The sequence below is a fragment of the Diabrotica virgifera genome, chromosome 3, assembly GCF_917563875.1.
Source record: "Diabrotica virgifera virgifera chromosome 3, PGI_DIABVI_V3a".
NCBI classification, from domain to species: domain Eukaryota; kingdom Metazoa; phylum Arthropoda; class Insecta; order Coleoptera; family Chrysomelidae; genus Diabrotica; species Diabrotica virgifera.
Window position 1 is genome coordinate 127,284,339 of NC_065445.1, and position 27,159 is coordinate 127,311,497.

General features: G+C 31.2%; 1 protein-coding gene across 2 annotated transcripts in view; it reads right to left on the bottom strand.

Annotated features, from left to right (window-relative positions):
- The window catches only part of LOC114333236 (regulator of G-protein signaling 9), a 578,543-nt gene that overhangs the window by 308,764 nt on the left and 242,620 nt on the right, over positions 1-27,159 (bottom strand). For both annotated transcript variants that reach the window (XM_050645501.1, XM_050645500.1), the window contains exon 3: positions 20,968-21,067. In XM_050645501.1, the coding sequence (XP_050501458.1) occupies positions 20,968-21,067 (100 nt within the window). The remainder of the gene's footprint in view (positions 1-20,967; positions 21,068-27,159) is intronic.

Sequence of the window (27,159 nt, forward strand, 5' to 3'; positions counted from 1 at the left end):
TAAAAAATTAGGTTGGAGGAAATGTAATCTCAAAGTTCAAAATCGGTATACGTTAAAAAATGCATTTTCTCGGCATCCCATGGAGCAATTTTCTTCATTCTTTTTTTCTTCCCAAGTAACTCGACTAGAGCCACCTAACTAATGCATTATTTAATGTCAAACTTGCTTTTGTTTTGTTATAATAGATTAATTTATTTATAATAAAATAAAACTACGTATTTTTTTCCATTTATAGACTTTTTTTAGATAAACTTACTACAAGTGTACCTTTTAACGTTAAAAACACAAATATTCTCACTTGAAAGCTTTATAATTATTGAAACAATCTTTATTTAAACAAATTAAAAAATTTTATTATAATAAATAAATTAAGTTGTTATAATAAACAAAAGCAACTTTGACATTCAATAATGCGTTAGTTAGAAGGCTCTACTCGAGTCAATTAAGAACAAAAAAAGAATGAAGAAAATTGCTCCATGGGAAGCCGAGAAAATGCATTTTTTTAACGTATACCGATATTGAACTTTGAGATTACATTTTCTCCAACCTAATTTTTGATTGGAATTTTGCTATTTTTGGCAATTTTCACTCGTAATATCGATAGTTTTTATTATAATAATATATGTTATAAGTATTTTAAAGATATAAAAATTGGTCTGGAGAAAAAGGACAAAAATAAAAAGGTGATGGATCGAAAATTGTGATCCTATTATTTATATTTTTGCCGTAAATGCCGGCCACCTTTGACCGGTTGTATCTCAGGAACCACTCATCACAATTAAACGTTTTTTTTTAAAGCGCACTGCCGCTTTTTTTTCAATACCGTTTTCTCGATTTAATTTAATTTAATATTTTCCAAGATATTCTATTTGTTTATAACCCAAAAAATTGTTTATAATTTTAAAATATTCCTGAGGCCGCTCAAGTAGTCCCATTTTAATTCTGTAAAGTACATTAGATATGTACAGTCTTTTTATACAAAAATTATAGTTATTCTTATGTATCATAATTATTGTGGTTATTATAGCGACCGTAAATTTTTAATTAACAATTCAATTATCTCTAAACTATTCATTCAATTTCTATCGGCTTCTGGATTTATATTATATATGAAAAGAGCTTTTATATTACCAAGTTATTTAATTATTGATAAATAATTATTTATCTAAAATTTTAGTTGAAAATTAAAGATTTTGTTGGAAAACCCCGCATTTTCCGGAGAACATTTTCGTCGAAGTAAATCGGGAAAAACACGTCTCTGCAGAATTTAATTACGGTGAATTTTCATTTGGGTGTTTTTGGTGTAAAGTTAAAATCATTAGAGTTATAGAGCAAAAGTTGAAAAAAACACGATTTTCGGGCGCCATTTTGTGTATAAAAAAAGTAGCACACTCTCTGCGGACTTTGCGTACCTATATTATTAATATATACAATCATGAGATTCGATTTCATCAATAAAATTGGTGGTAAATAACTTTCCCCAAAAATGGCCCATTCTCCGATAATCTGCCCAGACTATACTTTAATTTTTATACCGGGTGTCCACTTATATTTTCCCCCATTTTAACTGCCTATAACTTCTAAACGGCTCAAGATAGAAATATGCGGTTTTCGCTGAAATGTTTTATTTTAGTAAAAGTTATGTTTGAATGGATTGAATTTTTTATATCGCTTTCATATACGAAAAAAAATGGCGGATTTTTGAAAAAACCACTGTTGACTTTTTTTTAATGGAACACCCAGTATACTTTTTTGCGAATTGAAAGAAAGTCATTCACCTATCCAGCGATATAAAGTTTTTCAAAGTCGGTTGTCAAATCACTGAGTAATTAATTTTAAAAATGAGAGGTGCAACGTGGATATGACATACCTAAATAACAACTAATATAAGCAAATTGATATTATGTTATGTGATTTCCACATTGCATCTCTCATTTTAACAATTAATTGCTCACTCATTTGACAACCGATTTTAAAAAAATTTATATCGCTGAATAGGTAAATAACCGGATTTTCAAGTTTTTAGGTAAATGACCATTTTTTATATCGCGTTTAAATAAAAAATGGCGGATTTTTGAAAAAAAAAATGTTGACTTTTTTTTATTAAAACACCCAGTATATATTTGTAACTTGAAAAAACGGTCATTTACCTATCTAGCGATATAATTTTTTTTAAAATCGGTTGTCAAATGAGTGAGCAATTAATTTTTAAAATGAGAGATGCAATTTGGAAATCACATAATATAATATCAATTTGATTAGTTATGTTATTTAGGTATGTGATATCCACGTTGCACCTCTCATTTTAAAAATTAATTACTCAGTGATTTGACAACCGATTTTGAAAAACTTTATATCGCTGGATAGGTGAATGACCTTTCTTTCAAATTACAAAAAAATATACTGGGTGTTCCACTAAAAAAATGTCAACAACGTTTTTTTCAAAAATCCGCCATTTTTTTTTCGTATCTGAAAGCGGTATAAAAAATTCAATCCATTCAGACAAAACTTTTACTAGAGTAAAACATTTCAGCGAAAACCGCATATTTTTATCTTGAGCCGTTTAGAAGTTATAGGCAGTTAAAATGGTGGAAAATATAGGTGGACACCCGGTATATCATTCCCTATGCCTAAATTTATTAGTTTTCGAGATATTTTCATTTTTTCGAGCAAATTACTAATTAGCTGTCTAAATTTTTGCAAATTTTAAGTTAGCCGTGACTGAATTGTCTAAAACTGATTATTTCATTCATAGGAGATTCTGACCAATAGAAAGCTACATAAATCTAAATTAAACTGATAATTTTTGATAATTTCCCGTCGTCAAGTATATTACGTCAGATGTCCTTCGTTGCTACGAAAAAATACATTCAGTGACATTAATGACAATTAATGTTTTAAAAATTATAAAAGTGATGACTTTCAACAATCATATTAATATTTATAACAACTGTGTGTTTAATTGTGCTAATTTCTACTTACATAAATAAATTACAATAAAATTTTGGTTTTGAACAGTTTTATTCATGAAATAATCGCCACAAATTGCACTCGATCTCTAAAATTAATATAGAATTTTGGAGCTCTTGTGCAATTACTACTGACACTTTACTATGATATTACTGACTATCAATCCGGTAATCAATGTAACAATGTAGCAAATAAAGAAAGACAAATAATTTATTAGTAATAAATTTAAAAAAAAACACAACCACAACATAACAACATTTTGTGAAAACAGTTATTAAAAATTACTTTTGTATGTAAATGTAACAATGTATCAAACAAAAAACAAAACATTTTTGAAAAAATTAAAAGCTACTTTTAAAAAATATTTTAAATATAATTTAATCACATATAATGGTGTTCAAAATGACCTACAAACACGTTTATGTATGTCTGAAAACGGTCATTAAATGAGTTACTAACACTACGAAGCCTTTGTAAATTAACACTTCGAAATACACTTTGTATTCTGTTCTTCATTTCATCCCTTGTTGTTGAAAGTATTTTATAACCTTCATTCTTAACATAACCCAAACAATAAGTCCAGTTTATTAAATTCTGGTGATCTGGGTGGCCACGTACTGGTTCATTGAGAAATGAAAATAACTCGAAAACTAATAAATTCAGAAATAGGGAATGTTGTATACAAATTAAAGTGCGGTAATGGTTCTTTTCAATAGTAACATCAAATACAGGGTGTGTTCCATTTAAAATTACCAAGAAAATAATGTACTTGCGTTTTGGCTCAACCTGTATTTAATATAAAGAAAATTAGCAATTACAATCATTTTTAAAAATTTTGGCCATAAATAAAAAAATATGGCATTAATAAACCATTGCTGCTGTGCTTATTTTTATTTATGCAGGGGGTTGAACTTCTTACGATTTTCATATAAGATTTGTTATAACTTTGAAAACACCCTGTATAACATAACTACCCCTTTATATTTTTGTGATGAAGAAGTTAACAGAATTTTAAATATAAAATAAAATACAGGGTGTTCCATTAAAAAGAAACATAAGTTTGGTCAGCCACGGTGTTATCGAACACCCTGTAACATTGTAATTAATTTTGAAATGTGAATCTCAAAGTTGGCTACAATTTCTGATATTAACTTCTGTTGCTATCTATTACTATAGCGGATCTACTGAGCTTTACCCCACTAATCAATCACCCTGTATATCCGGATATAATAATTACCTGTTGTTCCCGTTCTTTTTAAACAGAGTTTGTGGAAGTATGTGACTCTTAACTTTTGACGTGAAACTCGGTGAAACTTTCTACCAGTTTGTTAACCATAACATATATTTTAACGTTGTTATTTTAGACATTAGCATATTAATTTACAGCATAACTTTGTTTGCAGTCTTCATTGGCTTGGAAATGGTTGTACGGAAAACATTATTATCTAGTAACAACTTTAGTATTTCACGTTTAGGTAACTACGTAACTAAAGTAGTAGATATTTAACGAACTTAAAATTTGTAGAGTACTATAAGTTTCACTAATATTAAGATAATTTGATGTTTTTTAGTGACAAATCAATCTCGCACATGGATTTTATGTATTAAAATGTGTAAAAAAGAACATAAAAAGTCTGAGCCGTAATAGACCAGGGCGCATCTGTAAAAATATTAGTACATTTGGACGTTGAGAGGTGACTCAAATTTTTTTGCAGAACTTGCTTGAAAATAAATCAAATAATAATATTTGAGTTATCCTCCCTCTCAAAAAGGTCCGGAACATTGTTTAAATAATCAAAATGTCAAAAAATTAAGGAAAAATTCGATTTTTTTCTTGGTTTTTTAATTATAACTTTAAAAGTATTCATTTGCGAGAAAAGTTGTAGAATTGGTTAAATATTTAAAAAATAGTCACCCTTGTTGCAAAATGGCAATTATTGAGAAAAAAACATACAAAAACAAGTATTCGTATTTTACGTTTTTCAACCATTTATGCTACACTTAGGACCTTCATATTTCACCCTGAAAAACTTTATGATACAATAAAACAATACTGTAAATTTCATTAAGATCGGTTCAATAGATTTTGCAAAATAAATTTTGCAATCCAGCTTTCGTAAAAAAAAATTCATTTTTTCAAAATGTTACAGGACTGAAAATAAAGCAGATAGCAAGTTGAAATTTTTTTTGCGTATAGAAGTGTACTGTACCTTTCATTCGCAATTTTACAAAATTAAAATCGATTAACACCACGGCGTCAGGAATTTTTTTAAATAAACATTAATTGTTGGTGCTACGCGCAGGACAGCGGATAGTTTGCTCTGATTCGGCATTCCAATGACCTTTGATAATTATTGATACATTTTAATTTTTATTACATTTCGATGTAAATAAATAAATTTGTTTATTGCAAAATAAAAACACATACTCTATCCTTTGATATAACAATTTTATTAGCAAAAATTTTCTTTGTTCATATATTTTAACTTAAATATTAAAAGTTTATTATTTTTAAACATATGCAATTGTTTAAACAATATTTCACAAACAATAATAAAATTAGTTTGATTTTTGTGGAATTAAAATATTAAAATACAAGAAAATATAGAGTAAGAAAATAATATATTAGATAAAGATTGGAAGACATTTTGGTGGAAATCAACTTGTGTGAATCGAACACCGCTGTCCTGCGCGTAGCACCAAAAATTATTGTTTATTTCAAAAATTTTCTGACGCCGTGGTAATTAATCGATTTTAATTTTGAAAATTGCAAATGAAAGGTACAGTACACTTTTATAAGCAAAAAAATTTTTAACTTGCTATCTGCTTTATTTTCAGTCCTGTAACATTTTGAAAAAATTAAATTTTTTTGCGAAAGCTGGATTGCAAAATTTATTTTGCAAAATCTGTTAAACCGATCTTAAAGAAATTTACAGTATTGTTTTACTGTATCATTAAGTTTTTCTGGGTGAAATATGAAGGTCCTAAGTGTATCATAAATGGTTGAAAAACGTAAAATGCGAATACTTGTTTTTGTATGGTTTTTTCGCAATTATTGCTATTTTGCAACTAGGGTGACTATTTTTTAAATTTCTAACCAATTTTATATTGTAGGAAATTCAAATACGCAACTTTTATGTTAGTACAACTTTTCTCGGAAATGAATACTTTTAAAGTTATAATCAAAAAACGAAGAAAAAAATCGAATTTTTCCTTCAATTTTTGACATTTTGATTATTTAAACAATGTTCCGGACCTTTTTGAGAGGGAGGATAACTCAAATATCATTATTTGATTTATTTTCAAGCAATTTCTGCAAAAAAATTTGAGTCACCTCTCAACGTCCATCTCAAAACTGATCCGCCCTGGACTATAATCTAAGTAATTTTAGTTCTGGTATCTTGGTTCAGATGAAATTAAAATAAATTTTATCCACTGTGCCAAAGAGTGCTTTGTATAGGGCAAGAATAAATAAATGAAGATGGCAAAAACCGTCTAAAAACATGTCCATAGAAACGAACAGCAGCCTAGTTCTCAAAATCTCTAGACGACCAATCAGGTCGCCGGGTTTTAGTTATTAAGCTCACATTGGCATTTTTGAGCAATTCTGATTATATTTATTTGGAAGGAAGGCCCAGCATTACCTTTAAGCTTGTAGTGGGGAATGGTCATATTAAATCCGTGATTACTTTGCACATTTTGCCACTCTACTATTACCTTTTGGCATTGTTTTCCAAATCAGCACAGCATAAGTATCCACAACGTAGTGTTTACCATTACTAACAACTAACAATCATTATACACGACTAATTGATTATTTTATCTTTCAGACAATATATTTTGTCACAAAGTCTGTGTTACATCCAAAGTACCCTATTTGTACCAGACAAGCGCTACAAACCCTAAATAGACAACGTGTAATATCAGGATAAGTAGTGGAGTATCATGAGTCCAAGCCCAAGCTTCGGATGGTAACAACGTTATCCTGATGTGGACTAAAGGACACAATGGAATTAAAGGCAATTGCATTGCTGACCGGCTAGCTAGCAAGACGGCTGGTCTAAGACTCTTGAGACCTGGTGATCTTTTTGGCTGGTCAACTACAATAATCACGGAAATTGGCAAATGTCACTCTCATACGCAAACCTTGAAAAGTGGGAAGAAGTGCCAGGATTTCGACTTGCCAAGGTAACACTAAGGAACCTTGGGAGGTCAGCATCAGAAAAGTACTTGGGAATAAGCAGAAAAGGCAGTTAACTTTTAACTGGCCATTGTCAACTAAGCAAACACCTCTATACACTGGGGCTAGTAGATACACCTCTATGCAGGAAATGTGAACAAGACGATGAAACTGCCGAGTATGTTCTATGTGAATGTTCGGAGCTATCTTCAATACGAGAGTACGCGTTGGATGAACCCTAATCTACACCTGCCCACATAAGAGACATGTCCCCTGGTGCCTTGTCTACCTTCATGAAAATGACAGAATGGACAATGAGCTAAGGACGGCAGCTTTTTGGGACGATGCACAATGGGTATATTGTGGTCTAAGTGCTGTGGGACTTCACTCGACCTCCCTACTCCAATGATACAGGGAGTACCCTATTTGCATATATTCATGGGGAAATTTGCGAGGTGAGCAGACCTTGTCAACTACAACCCTGATAACTACACGCAGGGCCTATTTTGCCACTAGGCCAGTGAGGCACCTGCCTCGGGCCCGCATTTTAAGAGGGCCCGGAAAGATCATCAAAAAATTTTTATTGCAATAAAACAAGATACATTTTCAATCTACGAGCAAAGACCTTCACAATATTACAATTGTTTACAATAAGTCTATTTAGAACTTAGCTGCATTTAAGAACATTCCCCCTCGAATGTTGTCTTTCTCATTAATAATACATTTTTCTCTGTTTCACAACACATCTGCCTTCAGGATTCATTCCATTTCACTGTGTTGTTTTGACCTACGAAGCATGTCCGCTTGCCCAGTCCCTACCTAGCTATCCTATTAGCATAAGTTGGACGTATAAACATGTTATCGATGAACTTACAAAGCATCCCTTGTAACGGCATGTAATGGGGTGTGAAAGTTAATGGAATTCTGATAAACACAATCAGATATGCAGACGATACAGTTATTTTAAGTGATGATATGAATAGATTACAACACCTTTTAAATGCCATTGACACAGTGGGAAGAGAGTTTGGCCTAAACATAAACTGTTCAAAAACACAATACGTGGTATTTAGCCGTTTGGCCCACCAAGATTCACAGTTATATGTTGATGATCATATAATTCAAAGAGTACCCAGTTTTAATTATCTTGGTTGCCATATTACTGAACAACTAGATCCAGATAAAGAGATAAAATGTAGAATCGAGATAGCCCGCACATTTTTAAAAATGAGGTCATTCTTCTGTAATGATAACTTGCAACTTAAACTGCGAAAGCGCATGATTAAATGTTACATTTGGATAAAAACAGTAAATTGTTATTTTGATTTAACAATGTTTACATTAATAATTTGACTTATATTTGACAGTTATACTGTACCTACTTGTTAGTTTTAGTGCTCTAATAAATTTTGTCAGTTAGTTACATACATAAATAAATTATTTAAAAATGAAAAAATTACTTGATGTTTGAGAAAGGTGGAAAAATAATATGTATAACATGGGAGTAAAGTGCCTTTTCCTCCCGCGAATGATTACTCGGGAGAAAAAGTAGCACTTTCCTCCCTTGTTATACAAATAGCTATTTCCACATACCTCTACCAAAAGTATACTTTTCCTGACCTTATTGTAGGGATCAAAGTCGTACTTTTCCTCCCTAGTGAGTAAAAGTAAAAGTGACATCATGGTATGTCATTGATGAAATAACTTACTGACGCCCTACATAATATTCTATTATCTATTACGTAGGTATCTATACATTTTAACGTTTATTTATAGAACACCCTGTATTTTGCACAATGGTAAAAAACAGTAAATTATTATTTTGATTTAACAATGTTTACGTTAATAGTTTGACTTATATTTGACAGTTGACAGTTATACTGTACCTACTTGTTAGTTTTAGTTCTCTAATAAATTTTGTTAGTTACATAAATAAATTATTTAAAAATGAAAAAATTACTTGTTATTTGAGGACGGTGGAAAAGTCATATGTATAACATGGAAGTAAAGTGCCTTTTCCTCTCTTGAATAATTATTGCCCTCCGCTATGCGTCGGACAGTAAACTTCATTCTCGGGAGGAAAAGTACCACTTTTCTCCCTTGTTATACAAATAGCTATTACGGAGTATGACATAAAAATCGACTCTTTCACAGATATATCTTTCGAATGTCAAGAATGTGCAAAGGCAGCTTCAAAGTGTTCAAGAAAAAAAACTCATTTCAAAATCATTATCCACCGAATAACTATTAAACATCATCCAAAGCTACGACGATAAAACCCCCGATGGAGCACAAAAAACTTTTTCACCTTTGCTCATTTGAACTTGCTTGGAGAGGCAATGAGGCCGTAAACTGCAAGACTCACGTTTTCCAGAAGGAATTTGATTTTATGGGAGAATTAACGGGTCGAATTGAATACAACAGCATTTTTTTCAAAACAAATCAACGCGGTTCGAAAAGTTTGGCAAACAGCAAATGGCTGATAAGAAATTCATCAAACGAAAATGTATTCCCAATAAGATTATTTTTGAAACTAATGGAGAAATGGGACCAAACATTTCATCAGACAGACTCTTTCTTACCGTTCACCCTAACTGGAAGGATGGATCTTGGTTCAAAAACTGTCCACTTGTAATCAACACCGTATCTAAGTGGACAAAAATGTCAGCTGAAAGAATTGGAATAGACACAAAAAAAACATAAACTAACAAACCATTCTCATCGATCTTCAGCTGTGTCAGTCTTGTTCAAGCAAGGTGTTTCTAAAAAGGAGTTAATTAAATTAACGGGTCACTCAAATGCAAGCTCTCTAAAACCATATATGCAGCTGGATTCCAGTCATTACCAGAAGTTGATCGAAAATCTCAGAACAACAAATGAAGCTTGAACTTTATTCAAGTTTGTTGTTTAACGATAACTTTTGTCATGTTAGAGTCACCTTATATGCATTGTTTAACTCAGAGATGGTCAAAAATCTAGTAGTTATCTTTAATAATTGTTTATTTATTTTGCATATCATTTCTTCTTGTTCCTTTATATTTACATTTACTTATATTATTTAATATATTTAATATTTGACAGCAGTGTAAGATACCTGGGAGAGTGATCGAAGATCATTTTCTTGGCGCCCATGATTTGTTAGTGTTATTTAAATTGTTCTTCTTTATCAATTATGTTCCTTCCTTAATTTTCAGTACATTATTCTTATTTTAGTATTTACCCTTTCTAGTCATCATCATTATCTACTTTGAGCTACCGTCTTCGACAGGCATGCAAATGAGCCGTATCCATCCTTGAGTGTCAAGTAGTCGTTCCCTTGCATCTCTAGCTAGCCCAACTCCATTCAGTTTTTCCTCTGTCTCTTCATACTTTTTCTTCTATCCCTTTTAATTCCCCTTTACTCAACTTCACAATCATTATCATTATCAGTTTTCCCCTTCATAATACTACTGCAAAGTAGTATTTTCTATATATCCTCAATTTTTTTTTACTTCGGCCTCTCAAGTAGAAGCCCCTTACTTTTTGTCATTTTGTTCCATCAGCTATAATAGGCATCCAGTCTCTTTATTTTTCTTACTTCTGTTGGAGTATATCATTCTCGTTACTTTCACTCCAACAGAAGTTCCTGTTTCTTCTTGTTTCATTCTTGTTTCAGGCAACAAATTTTCATAACAGTCGAAAATATTGCCGGCAAAATTTTCTCTCTTATGATATTATATACGAAAATATTTAAATGCTACAGGTTGACTTAACCTGACTAAAATGAGTAATCTTGGGTGAAATAAGGAAACAGTAGGTTATTAATTGCAGCGTATCATGTTGGTATCATGTGACGTCACGTGCTATGACGCGGATGACGTTGAACGGACTGTATCTGTTATGGCGGCACCACACTTCGCTATGTGTTAATTTTGTTATGCACCTTATTCGCAGGGCCACTTTATCCATTAGGCAATATAGGCAGTTGCCTCGGGCGGCACATTATGAGAGGGAGGCAAAAATACTGTACAAAAATATTTGTATAAAAAATTATGGATCTGGCTTCTGTCATTAAAGAGTGTATGAAGCTCTTTCAAATTACTTTACCGCAAGGAAGCCAAAAAATTGTGCCCAAATAAAACATATAAAGAAATAAGAAAGAGAAAAAGAAAAATTCAATTTGACGAGGGGGCCGATGATGAATTAAACTTTTCAGCTAGTGATGAGAATCCACACATTCTATATTATAATCGACACTCTGATAAGAGACCTGTATAGACGTCTGTTATTAACGTTTTCGTGTTATTAACAGATTTGCCAAAATTAAGCAATGAAAAAATTATTAAAGAAGCTGAAAATCTGATAAAAAATAAAGACAACCAAGATACATCACATACATGAATGCATTCACGTAAAGGGTGATTTGGATACCACAATAAAATCACCAATTGACATATTTATCTTAATATTTAAAGATGAGTTAGCATTAAAAAGAACAAGTTGATAGCATTAAAATTGATGCACCATATTTTATATTTTTCCAAATTTATCTTTTAAAAATGTTTCTAAACAAGTTATTGTTTTTTTTTTAATATCTCCGTTAATTTTTACGAAATTGGGTTTATATTAAAACCATTTGAAAGTTAATTTAAATGGCTATTAAACTACGTTGTATTTAATCTTTTAAACGCCTTACTTTTTTAAAACTAAAACGTTAAATGGCCCCTCTTACATGGCTCTCGCAGCAAAATTTAAGCTTTAAACGTTTCTATCTCGGTTATTTTTTACCCTACAGAAATAGTAAAAAGGTAAAATATTTGATACAGAAGAAATTAAAATTTGGTTATATATATATCACTGTTTACGTATATTGAGTATTTTTGGAGTTATTATCAAAAGAAAATGAAAATTACGATAATTTTAAAAATTCTGATTTGTTTAAATTATATCTCTTTTTAAAAATATGCATTCTAAACCTGTCAAAATTGTTGAAATCATTATGCTTATATAAAATAATTCTTCTAAGGATTACTATAAATTTTAATTTTTGTGGAAATGGCGTATGTTTTATTTTTCACTTTTTCCTAAAAAGTTCTAAAGGGTTCTCTTATTTTCATCATAACTTGCTTAATTGTGTTGCTATTAACTTCTACTGGAACTCATTTGATAGGTACTTCGAAGTACTTTGACAAGTGCTTAGCATGTATATTTTATACAATGCATCGTTTTCCCGTTATTTCAGCTCGAATACTTAGGAAGCTCTCATACCAAAAGCGATATCCGAACGATATTTGTAACAGGCAACATCCCATATAGTCCAGACTGTATCGTCGCCCCCGTTAGGTAAATTATTCCGATCATTTTTTTTGCACAAACGTTTTTCTTAAAAAGAGGTCCTTATAACAAATACACAGAGTACCGGGAGGTGCCGCGGTCGGAAAATTGTTTAAACAATTTTTTTTAAACAAATTCAAAAAATCAATTTTTTCACTTCGTACCAATTTTTTTTCGATTATTTGGAATATTATGAGCAAAAAGGGTCTCTTATGAATTTTCTCTAAAATTAATTGTTGTCGAGTTATACGCGATTTAAAATTTGAAAAACGCGAAAATGGTCATTTTCAAGGCTTTAACTCTGTTAGGAATTATTATTATGAAAGTCAGAAAAAGACCAAATCAAAGTTTAAAGCACCCCCTACATGATCCTGAAGAAATTTGTGTCAATAATTTATTACTAAACTGTTATTTTTAACTATTAGCGCTAACAGCGTATGGAGGCGGCCGTCAATGTGAGTGCGAGTAAGGCTACGGCTCCACGGGCGGGAAATTGACGCTAGCAGTAGCAGTAAAATGAACTTAAGGTTCCGCGGAACGGAATGGGAATAGCCGAACTGAACCGACTACGCACAAGTCCTGTAGTCGGTATAGTTCGGCTATCCCTATTCCGTTCCGCGGAACCTTAAGTTCATTTTACTGCTACTGCTAGCGTCAATTTCCCGCCCGTGGAGCCGTAGCCTAAGATTCACCATTGGTTGCCGGAATGGTGCATCTCTTTCCCACTCACATTGACGGCCGCCTCAATACGCTGTTAGCGCTGATTAATTAAAAATAACAGCTTAGTAATACATTAATGACACAAATTTCTGCAAGATCATGTAGGGAGGGGGGGGGGGATTTAAACTTTTATTTAGTCACTTTTTGACTTTCATAATAATAATTTATAACCGAGTCATTAAGCCTTGAAAATGGTCATTTTGGCGTTATATATATATCTTAGCTTAGCTATATCTTAATCTTAGCTTTGATTCCAGGCCATACTGGAGTAAAGGGGAATACAGAGGCTGATAAATTGGCAAATATAGTCAAGACTTTAAACATTTCTGCAGACATTGAAATATATAAATTTCACTTTTTACCTTTTATTAAACACAAAATTGTAAATGAGTTTAAAGTTGAATGGACAAAACAGTTTAAAACTAAAGTGATTTTTCTACAAACCCTTTGTTCCACAAATTCACATTTGGGGATCGAAGGCACTTGACATCAATTATTAGAATGCGTTTGGGTCAATGCCTCATACCAGATCATTATTGGTTTAAAATCAATTGTAGTGATACTCCTTTTTGTGAATGTGGACAAAAGTATAACTCATATGTTACTGAATATGTTACAAAATAAATCAACTTGACCTGTATCAGGAACTTGTTAATACAGGAAGTCCAACTCCCATTTCAATATAAAATTGTCTACATAATATTAATGACCAAATCTTAAGAACGATCAATCAAATTAAAATATAAAATAGTTATTTGACAATCATAATACAATGAATTTAACGAAGGGAATATGGAAAAATTCAGACCCCTTGAAAAGAGTATTCCCTTCCAATTGCAGTCTAAATACGAGAACTGGCCAAGTACCTAAGAAGTGGAGGCCAAGAAACTAAAAGGAGAAGAAGTGATTTTGGCGTTTTTCAAATTTTAAATCGCGTATAACTCGAAAACAATCAATTTTAGAGAAAAATCACAAGAGACCTTTTTTGTCCATAATGACCCAAAGAATATAAAAAATTTACGAAGTGAAAAAATTGATTTTTTGAATTTGTTTAAAAAAAATTGTTTAAACTATTTTCCGACCGCGGCACCTCCCGGCACCCTGTGGATTTATTATGAGGACGTCTTTTTCAGTAAGTTTGTGCAAAAGAAAACGAATCCGAATAATTTACCTAACGGGACCAACAATACAGCATGGTCTAATAAATATCTGCGGTTAATTTATGTCTTCAATGCACTTAAACTACCTAGAATTCTTTAAAAGCTCGTTCGGGATCGGATTCTCAAAAAAGGGCAGTAGAGTGTGCTGTGTGCCAAAGGCCCAGATGTGTGTATTTGGGATTGAGGGCGTACAATAAGAGGGATAATAGGGCATTATAATTTTTGATATAATAGATTTATTGGTCAATTATAGGTCAATTTTTTACAATAATTTGTTTACTTACATAATAAACTTAAAAAAGTCTTAAAAGCATAGACATGCTTGTTGACTTATCTATATAATGTTTATAGATTAATATTTACAGTTTTTTTGACAAATCAATTTTTTCTAGTATAATTTAAATTTGTTAAATTGGTACACAAATCCCTTTTTTATTTAGTCCAAGTAGTATAAATAATTTTATATATATAATCTATATCTAAACCTTTCTTAAGGTGTTCGAAAAATACATTTCATGCATCTATATCAATTATATCATATACAAATCGTCTCCACTCTTGCTTATTCTTGGACCTTCGTTTCGCTTCAGTCGAAGTTGTATTTTTCTTCTTCAGAATCCTTACCACTTCATCGTTCCAGGTTTTCTTTGGTCTCCGTTTTCCTCTCTTGTTTTGTGTAGTTTTGCCTCCCATACGCGTTTTACTTGTCTATTGTCGTTCATTCTACACAAAAGCCAAAAGGATTTAAGCTTGTTCTTATCTAGTATTTGTGTTTTTGGTTCGACTTGTAGTTCCTCTGTTACAATGCTGTTTCTTATTCTATCGCGTCTTGTAATTCCTTTTACTTTTCATAAGTACTTCATGTCCATTGAGTTTATTCTATTTTTCGATTATTGTGTTAACACCCAGCTCTCAGTAGTATAGGTGAGAATCGGCCTGAAGATCATTTTATATACCCCCATCTTCGTCCTGCTGCTTACTTCTTTCTTTCCAATGAATGCTCTGTTTAAGCTGTAGTACATTCTGGAGTCATGGTTATCCTTTCGTTGACTTCTTCTTCTGATCTTCCTCCATTTTCTATTTTCATACCCAGGTATTTATGTATATGTTGTTACTTGTTCTAGTTTTTGGTTATTTATCTCTATATTTACTTGAGTATCCTCATTTCCCATGACCATTATCTTTATTTTCTCCATGTTTATTTTCATATTTCTTTCTAAGTGATATTTTTAAAGTTTATGGGCAATTGATAGTCCGTTCGCTGACAGTAAAATAATGCAAAACCTATAAATTTTAAAGATCCGCTTAAATTGGCATGAAATTTGGCATATACATATTATGTAGGTAGCATGGGGGCCCAGCGTCATCCCTTCTCGAGAGTGAAAAAATATACGCTCAAAATAAGACCGGAAATGGATAAACTAACTAATTCTAAGCAACTTTTGTTTTATAGCATTTTTTCACTAAGTTAAAATTTTCGAGTTATTTGTGAGTAAATATGTTCATAAAAAACATATTTTCAGACGGTTTCTTGCCACTAACTCAAAAAGTAAGTATTTTATCGAAAAAAAAAACACTCTTAGCAAAAATATATCCCATAAAAAAGTGAAAAAAATGGTTTAGGTATGAGATTACCTAGTAAAAGAAGAGTTATAAGTAATGAAAAATACATTGATACTCGCCAAATTTCAAATCGAATATTTCAACGTGAAATAACCAAAAAATAAAGCACTTTTTGGGAAAAACTCATTAAAACTTTTTTAAATCGTTTAAAAAAAACTTTAATTTTGTTTTAGTAGCAAAAGTAAGCAAGTTACGCTCAAAATAACGTTGGTCCCTTCCTTTTTTGGTAAAAAAATTGTGAAAATCACCCCCTAATTAGCATCCTCAGTGAAATTAATCATTACCACGTCATAAGTTGCTTTACTCGTGTATACTTATATTATTGTTTATATGGTAAGTTTCACCGGTTGGAAGTGCTTATTTTTGAAGGGGCTGTAGTTGACGCTTGAACTAGTCACTAATTACGAGTGCATGCACATTTAAATTTTTCAAAAATTCTTATTAGTTTTCTCAGGATTAAAAAAAAATGAATCCATTTAAAAAGTATTGGACCGAAATTTTGCGCAAGTATTGTATATTTTTGTAATCAGTATTTTAAAAGCTTTTAAATGAGGTGTTACATGATGTACTTTCCGATTCAAAAAAATCTTAGTTAGGACTGTCACACGAATATACTATGATTGTTTTAAAAATCGACCTGTTCGATTTGCATATTATGTCCTAAAAGTAAATAAGTTAATATGTTCAACCTCAAGTCAAAATTCATCAGAGTATTACCCTTGGGAGGTAAATAGAGTCGTTGCAGAGGATTATCCAAAAATATTAACAACAATAGTGTAGCATGAACATGCTGAACCCATTTTTTTTCTCTGACGTCTTCTTAAAAATTGCCAAGCTACAATAACGTCTTCTTCGCTTGAAGACATTTCAAATACTGATATTTGATATACTTACTGAAGTTCCAAAATTATAGCACGCTCCTGTATTCTACATTATATAAAATGTGTGCATGCGACGTTATCTCTGTTGAGTATAAACAGATGTACGCTATTATGAAATAAATGTGCAACATTTTACGTATGTATTTTATCGTATGTGTTGCATTTGGTTTGCGAGCTCGCTTAGATTTGAATACTCGTCGAAAAAAATATACATTCAATTATCCATAACTCACTTTTTATTATCTTCAATTTTGGTAATAATAACTTTTTTGTAAAAGCTTATAGTTTTTGAGTTATACGTGGAAAAGAGATTTAAAACGTACATTTTTTACGAAAAAATAAAATCTTTGATCTTTAATAACTCAAAAAGTATTGATTTATATTAATAACTTCATACATATAACAAATTTTGCTTAGAATTTGTCTCTCTATCGATTTATGGTATTTAAAAAAAATTAATTTTCACCATCGAGAAGGGGTGGCATCCACCACCACGGTAGAAGCGCAAGTTGGCATCATGTCACCTTTGTTCCTGGAGGTATCCTCTAACTAGTCACCAATTTTCATGAAAATCCATGGAGGTTCAACGAAATCGGAGGTAAAAACCTTCAGTGACTGCACTATTATTTGTAAAGGTTTTAGTGGATTGAAAAATATTTTCCCTAATTTTGACATTACTTTGCACATTTATTTGTGCACCCCAGTTGCCAACGTGTCTGCTGAAAGGTCATTTTCGAAAATGTCCAGAATTAAAAATAAAATCCACAAGTAGTGGAATCACTGAAGGTGGATATGAGCTATTACCTCCGATTTCGTTGAACCTCCATCGATTTGCATGAAAATTGGTGAGTGGTTAGAGGATATCTCAAGGAACAAAGGTGACATGGTGCCAACTTGCGCTTTTACCCTGGGGGTGGATGCCACCCATTCTCGGGGGTGAAAATTATTTTATTAAAAATAACCCCATAATTCGATAGAGGGACAAATTTTAAGCAAAATTTGTTATATAAAGTTATTAAAATAAATTAAAACTTTTTGAGTTATTAAAGATCAAAGATTTTAATTTTTCTTGAGAAAATTGCATGTTTTTAACCAATTTTTCATCAATACCTCAAAAAGTGTAATTTTTTGCAAAAAAGTGATTATTATCAAAATTGAAGCTAATAAAAAGTGAAATAAACCCCTTACTACAAAAACCTTTTAGTGTTAACTAAAAGTGAGTTATAGGTAATTGAATGTATATTTTTTTCGCCGAGTAAAAAACTCTAAGTATTCAAGCTGAAATAACGGGAAACTGATGCATTTTATAACATAAACTTATTAAACATTTGTCAAAGTACTTAAAAACATCTATTAAATGAGCTCCCGAACATGCTGATAGCGTTAAAATTTATGCTGCAAAATTTTTTCAAAATTTATCTTTTAAAAATTTTTCCAAAAAATGTTATTGTTTTTTTTTTAATAACTCCGTTCGTGTTTACGATATCAGGCTCATCTAAAAACTGTTTGAAAGTTAATTCCAAGTTCTATTTAAGCACGTTGAACCTAATCTTTTAAACCCCTTACTTTTTTAAAAATAAAAGGTTAAATGACCCCGGTTGCATGGTTCCCACAGCAAAATTTAAGATTTAAACGTTTATATCTCGGTTATTTTTTACCCTATAGAAATAGTAAAACAGGTAAAATATTTGGCACAGAAAAAACTAAAATTGGGTTATATATAATTTTTTACGTATATTAAGTATGTTTGGAGTTATTATCAAAAGAATATGAGAATTACAATAATTTTAAAAATTATGATTTTTTTAAATTATATCTTTTTTTTTCAAAAATATGCATTCTAAACCGGTCAAAATTACTGAAAACATTACTTATGCTAATATAAAGAAGTTTTTGTAAGGATTGCTATAAATTTTAATTTTTGTGGAAATGGCGTATGTTTTATTTTTTACTTTTTCCTAAAAAATTCAAAACGGTTCTTTTATTTTCATTATAACTTGCTTAATTTTGACTCTATTACCTTGTTCTGAAGCTCATTTGATAGGTATTCCGAAGTACTTTGGCAAATGTTAAGCAGGAATATTTTATACATTGCATCGTTTTCCCGTTATTTAAGCTTGAATACTTAGATTTGAGTACTCGTCGAAAAAAATACACATTCAATTGCCAATAACACACTTTGAACTAACATTAGTTTAGTTCTTTTTATGAGGAATGTATTTAATTTTTTATTATCTTCAATTTTAGTAATAATAACATTTTTGTAAAAGCTTATAGTTTTTGATTTATACGTGAAAAACCGATTTAAAACATGCATTTTTTTACGAAAAAATAAAATCTTTGGTCTTTAATGACTCAAAAAGTGTTGATTTATTTTAATAACTTTATATAACAAATTTTGCTTATAATTGGTCCCTCTATCGACTTATGGTATTATTTTTAATAAAATAATTTTCACCCCCGAGAAGGGGTGGCATCCACCCCCAGGGTCAAAGCGCAAGTTGGTATCATGTCACCTTTGTTCCTTGAGGTATCCTCTAATCACTCACCAATTTTCATGAAAATCGATGGAGGTTCAACGAAATCGGAGGTGAAAACCTTCAGTGACTGCACTAAAGGAAAAATTTCGTGGAGCTGGCTGTATACCATTAATTACAAAAATTGAAGAATAAAAATAAATATACCTTTTACGCAGAAGATTTTTCTTCAATTTTTGTAATTAAAAATAATTTCCCATCAAGTATGACGGAAGAACGTGTTAACAATTTGTCGATTTTGGTAAGAAAATTTTTTTTTGAAAAGTCTTTTTTTGAAAAGAAGTCTCTGATGTGATCGAACTGGACTGACAATTTTTTCTGTTATAGATAAATAAACATCGTAGTTTAAATCCATTTTTAATGTATTCTTATTTAAATAAAAATTTCTGCAATTTTTTTCGAAAAAATGGTACATGTTTGAAGGGCGGCTACTAGAGAATTGCCTAGGGCGTCAATTGACCTAAACGCGGCCTTGCTTATTCGGCTGTATAGGACGAAGTATGGAGGGTTCATTAGTCAATATTCGCTTGGTGTAGCTTGAGTAAGCACGCATAGCAAATACGCCTTTCAAAGGAAATATTTGGGGCATACCACATAACGCATAAAGAAGTGTAGTGCCGCCATTATTCAGATGTACAGCTGGTTCCTAAAAAAACTGATACGACTCTTAAAGCGTGTTTTGTAGAAAATTGAGCAGTGTATTTTGAAGGATAAAATTTGTTATTTACAAACTGTAACTGTCACTTAAAATCTTAAAATTTGTCAGATAACTTATTCCATTCAACCTCAAAAAATGGCTCCACATGCTAGCAAAGAACTAAAAGCAAGAATTGCAACGAAATTTGAAGATGGTTAGTCACTATCTGCCATATCGAACCATTTTAACGTAAGCAGAACAACAGTTTTTAAACAATTTTTACTTTATATATTGTTGAGTTGTCGTTTGTTTTATTCCTTAATAATATTAAAAATAATAACAACCCTATTTTATGTAAAAGCTATCATTTATATACTCTTTATAAAATGCAGGAATTCAAAATAATATCAAAATTTAGACCTTAATAATTATTACAATTTATGAATTAACAGAATATGTACTCCGCTGTTTGTTGTTTGTTTATTTTATTATTTGTCTGTCATAATAAATATAATGTCAGACCAATCAAAATTTGATTGGTCGGTATTTAATACACTGCTCAAAATGATCAAATCTTACTAAGAGTCGTATCAGTTTTTTTAATAACCAGCTGTATTATTGAAAACCAGATGTAGTATTAAAACGATTTTCGTCTAGTAATTATAAACTTTGTGTTTGCTGGAGATATTTTTCTTTGGCATTTCTGAAAGTTACTACTTATAATGATATTTACAAATTACTCAAATTTCCTTGTATTTTGGTCGATATTATTTTTTAATAAACGTATTTACAGGATAGTTTATATTGAGGAATATTAAATAGTTTTCACCATTATCGTCGGTTTATTAATGTCCAAAATTACAAAATCGATAAGTTTTCTGGTAAACACGACAAATGGTTTTTCGATAAAACCATTATAGTTACATAAAAAAATAATAAAACTTACCCATGAAAGCTGCAGGAATTGATGTTAGAAAGAGTTTTTGACTTCTGACGGGAACGCCCCCATGTTCCGTATCCTGCATTTCTCTAACCAACCCCTCCATCTGTAACAAAAAAACGTTCGTTATAATACATTGAAAATATTAACACTATTATTTTCTAGTACAAAAAATAGTTTAGGATATACTTTCAATATAGACCAGGGCGCATCTGTAAAAATATTAGTACATTTGGACGTTGAGAGGTGACTCAAATTTTTTTGCAGAAATTGCTTAAAAATAAATCAAATAATAATATTTGAGTTATCCTCCCTCTCAAAAAGGTCCGGAACATTGTTTTAATAATCAAAATGTCAAAAAATTAAGGAAAAATTCAATTTTTTTTCTTGGTTTTTTTGATTATAACTTTAAAAGTATTCATTTTCGAGAAAAGTTGTACAGACATAAAAGTTGCGTAATTAAATTTCCTACAATATAGAATGGGTTAAAAATTTAAAAAATAGTCGCCCTTGTTGCAAAATAGCAATAATTGTGAAAAAAACATACAAAACAAGTATTCGCATTATACGTTTTTCAACCATTTATGCTACACTTAGGACCTTCATATTTCACCCTGTAAAACTATATGATACAGTAAAACAATACTGTATATTTGATTAAGATCGGTTCAATAGATTTTGCAAAATAAATTTTGCAATCCAGCTTTCGTAAAAAAAAATCATTTCTTCAAAATGTTACAGGACTGAAAATAAAGCAGATAGCAAGTTGAAAGTTTTTTTGCATGTAGAAGTGTACTGTACCTTTCATTTGCAATTTTGCGAAATTAAAATCGATTAACACCACGGCGTCAGGAATTTTTTTAAATAAACATTAATTATTGGTGCTTCGCGCAGGACAGCGGATAGTTTGTTTTTATTGGGCATTCCAATGACCTTTGATAATGATTGATACATTTTAATTTTTATTACATTTCGATATAAATAAATAAATTGTTCATTGCAAAATAAAAACACATACTCTATCCTTTGAAATAACACTTTAATTAGCAAAAACTTTCTTTGTTAATATATTTTAACTTAAATAATAAAAGTTTATTATTTTTAAACATATGCAATTATTTAAACAATATTTCACAAACAATAATAAAATTAGTTTGATTTTTGTGGAATTAAAATATTAAAATACAACAAAATATAGAGTAAGAAAATAATATATTAGATATAGATTGGAAGAAATTTTGGTGGAAATCAAATTGTGTGAATCGAACACCGCTGTCCTGCGCGTAGCACCAAAAATTATTGTTTATTTCAAAAATTTTCTGACGCCGTGGTAATTAATTGATTTTAATTTTAAAAATTGCAAATCAAAGGTACAGTACACTTCTATAAGCAAAAAAAATTCAACTTGCTATCTGCTTTATTTTCAGTCCTGTAACATATTGAAAAAATGAATTTTTTTTGCGAAAGCTGGATTGCAAAATTTATTTTGCAAAATCTATTAAACCGATCTTAATAAAATTTACAGTATTGTTTTACTGTATCATAAAGTTTTTCTGGGTGAAATATGACGGTCCTAAGTGTAGCATAAATGGTTGAAAAACGTAAAATGCGAATACTTGTTTTTGTATGGTTTTTTCGCAATTATTGCTATTTTGCAACTAGGGTGACTATTTTTTAAATTTTTAACCAATTTTATATTGTAGGAAATTTAATTACGCAACTTTTATGTTAGTACAACTTTTCTCGGAAATGAATACTTTTAAAGTTATAATCAAAAAACGAAGAAAAAAATCGAATTTTTCCTTCAATTTTTGATATTTTGATTATTTAAACAATGTTCCGGACCATTTTGAGAGGGAGGATAACTCAAATATTATTATTTGATTTATTTTCAAGCAATTTCTGCAAAAAAATTTGAGTCACCTCTCAACGTCCATCTCAAAACAGATGCGCCCTGGACTAATATAAAGACCACCAAATTTTATCCTCTTGGACTCCTCAGAGTAGGGATAGGAAAAACCTACCGGTTATAACAGAAAACCGGTTTTTTTAATTCGGAACAACCGGTTTTACCGGTTATTTTTTTGTCCCGGTTATAACCGGTTTTTTTTTAAGTAATAACCGGTGAAAAACCGGATGGCTTACCTCTAGAAAAAATAATTAATTTAGAAAAAAAGAAGAGATTTCTATTCATTTTCGATCTCAATCATTATAATACAAGCATATTATAAAAATAATAGGCTAAATTAACTATTTAGATAGGAAATAAGTCAGAATTGAATTGAAAAAAATATTTTTATTACCGTTTCGACGCCCAAATCGGGTGTCGTTGTCAAAATACAAAATACCAAAATTATATTTTTTCAATTTAATTGTGGCTTATTTCCCATCTAAATAGTTAATTATAAAACTGCCACACGGAAATAGCTTCAGAACAACAATAGTTTGATAATAGGTACGAAATTTTTCCGAAAAACCATAATTCAAATTTTATTTAATAAATAAAGGACGGGACCAAAGTGCCACATCAGCTATTATGAAACAATTAAGTTTTATTATAGTTTGGGAATAGTTATTTAGATGATAATATTTTTACATAAAATTTCAGGTTGAAGTAGATATTCCAACCATCATCTAGTAATTGTTTATACTTGAGTACTTGAGTCTCTTGGAAGTTATGATTGTGAATACTTGAATACCGAAATACAATTAGGAATCTCCATTATGAAATTGTTAAACAATACATAATTCTTAGGAAGTATTAAAAATACTACCGAAATTTTTTAATGGTAATAGAAATAAAAGATGAATTGGGTTTTCGAATTTTTTTTTAAGTAAAATATAAGTGCAATTGGATATTTTTTTAAACTCGGTAGATCCGAGGGCCATTTCGGTAGATAGGTAGATAGGTATCAAATTCTGTAGATCTACTGAAAAATCGGTAGATGGAACATCACTTTTGGGAATTTCTCAATTGACAACGCAATACACGCCGACGCCGTCTATAGACGGCAGAGTTGCCAGGTTGGGGGTACTTCCGCTCAATTTTAGAATTACTTGAAAGAGTCTGGGAAAATTGTTATAGGTTGAAATGGTTAGCGAATTATTCGGGAGGAAAATTGAGGAAACTAAAGTGCAATATTATAAATAATGTAACATTTTTACCTATGGAGTAGTTGCTATTGATTAAAAACCGAAAACCGGTTTTTGGAATCACCGGTATTTTTAAACGGTTATAACCGCCGGGTTAAACCCTAAGTAAAAAATCGGTTTAACCGAAAACCGGTTTTTTGTCAACAACCGCCATCCCTACCTCAGAGTAGGGATAGGAAAAACCTACCGGTTATAACCTAAAACTGCATTTTTTTACTTCGCAATAACCGGTTTTAACGGTTGTTATTTTGTCCCGGTTATAACCGGTATTTTCTTTTTAAAATAATAACCGTTAATTTATTTAAAATAGTTTACGTCTGGAAAAAATCATTTATTCAGAGAAAACATGAAGGGATTTCTATCTATTTTCGATGCCAATCAGATATTATAAAATAATATACATACTAAGCAATTATTCCTTCTTCTTTACATGCCATCTCCGCGACGAAGGTTGGCAATCGTCATTGCTATTCTCACTTTTGACACTACAGCCCGACAGAGTTCAGTTGAGCTGCATCCAAACCATTCTCTGAGATTTCTCAGCCAGGACATTTTTCTCCTACCTATGCTGCGCCTTCCTTGAAACTTTCCCTGCATAATTAATTTTAGGAGTTCATATCTGTCACCAGGTGTTATATGAGCCAAGTATTGAAGTTTTCTTATTTTGATGGAATCCAGTATCTCCCTGCTGTTCTTTATTCTTCTTAGTACTTCCTCATTGGTCACTCTGTCTGATCCATCAGCCATTATTCCAAACAACCACAATTCAAATTTTAATAAATAAAGAACGGGACCAAAGTGCCACATGATGAAACAATTAGGTTTTATTAGAGTTTGGAAATAGGTATTTAGATCATAATATTTACATAAAACTGTAAGTAATCTGGTTGAATAGATAGCCTAAATATCATCGAGTATAATTTTTTATACTTGAGTACTTGAGACTCTTGTTATGTTTTTTGAATACCGAAATACGATTAGGAATTTAAACAATACATAATTCTGGGTATTATACAAACGTATTAAAAATACTACTGAAATTTTTTTGATGGCAATAGAAAAATAAAAGATAATTTGGGCTATCGAATTTATTTCTAAGTAGAATATAAGTGCATTTTGATATTTTTCTAAACTCGGCAGATCCTAGAGGTACTTCGGTAGAGAGTATCAAATTCGGTAGATCTACCGAATAATCGGTAGACGGAACATCACTTTTGGGAATTTCCCAATTGTCACAACGCAATACAACGTATTTTAGGGCATTTTCGACCAAATGTAGGGTAATTTGAAAGAGTCTGGGAAAATTTTTAAATTCAAATAGTTGGGGAATTTTTCGGGAGAAAAATTGGGCAAACTAAAATGCAATATAAATGTAACGTTTTAACCTATTGAGTATTGGCTATTAATTAAAAAACCAAAAACCGGTTTTTAGAATAACCGGTTTTTTGACAAGTTATAAACGCCAGGTTAGACCGTAAGTAAAAACCGGTTTTTTGTCAACAACCGCCATCCCTACCTCAGGGCACACCTCTGAACCGAAGAGCTTTCTATACTTTACAAAAGCAAACGGAAGATAAATGAATAGACTTAGAAGGGAATTATTTTTAATGATTTACTAAGATAGCAGGAAGATTTGTTTTCGATTAAGAGAGCACAACACGAGTCGCTATGAGGTGTTCAAGAGGATGAAATGTGTATACGCGAATGGTTAAGAGGTTAAGTTCTTAATTATGTTGTATAATTGAATAGAGAATGTTATATCGTTTTCAATACTAACTGAGCTATTTAATAATAAATGTCTCCATAACAGCAAAATTCCTAAAGACTGGAAATAGAGTTTAGTATACTCGTACACAAAAAGGGGACAAATGTGACCTAAATAGACATACGGTATGTGGCAAAATAAACAGTAGTAAAATGCATATGCCTCAAACTTGTATAAGTGATGCGCCGAAACGTACTTAGTGGTTTCCGACCGTCCAAGAGTAAAATCAACAATGGTTTCAGCAGGACGGGGCAACCTATCACACGGCCAGGGAGTCTTTTCGAAATACTCCGTGATCGATTTGGGGATCGCCGTATTTTGCGTGGCAGTGATTTTCCACTAGGCCTAACGTCATCTAATGGATACATACGGGAAATGTTGAAGTAGGCAGGCCGATAGACCGTCTGACATTCCGGAATTGCGGACTAAAATTAAATATTTTTCGTGCCAGAGGACATCTTTGACATATGTTTTATCGGGAATGTCGCACAATGTGTCGATTAGAACAAGCTAGGTGGACAAAATTATTTTGATCATATTTACATTTATATTGGGCAATAATAGGTATAATTTGGTAATAACATAAATCATTTTCATTAGTTAAAACTGAATCAAAGAGGTCTAGAAGCCTAGAAAATAAATAAAAGCGCTGGACGGAAGGGCCGCCCGAGAACTTTATCGTACCGATCTATTATCGTTATCGTACTAGATACTTGCATTCTATGAAAATAACAAAGTTACTCGTTATTTTGATATTTTAGAGACACCTTGTATACTTGAAAATATTTTATGGTTCTACGAATCTAGATCAATAGAATATTAGTCATACTTTCAGTTCAAATTAGTTCATTTTTCAGAAAAATTAATACTTAGAATATTTGCATTTTCATCCTATTTCTATTATGCCAGTCAATGTGAGAGAGTAAGAACAAGATATTACCTCCGAGCAGCCCAATCTCCTAATTCAAAGTCTATCCTATACACTATGGCGCTTTTATCACGGGGGCGGTTCCCACCCCTTCTCGGGAGTGGAACATTTTTATTTTCGAATTACATGGAGAAAAAGGAAGATTTTTAGAAAATTTTAAAATGCGCTCTATAATTTGATCTTATTTTTTTCAAAAACCTTTTATTTTAAACCCGTCCAACTTTTTGAAAGTATAAATAACACTATATTAAAAGGTATTGCAGAAGAAAAAGTTGCATTTAAATTCTGGTGGATGAGGGGTTAATATGTACTTATTATGTATGTACGTATTTTTCCTTAAAGTATATTAGTC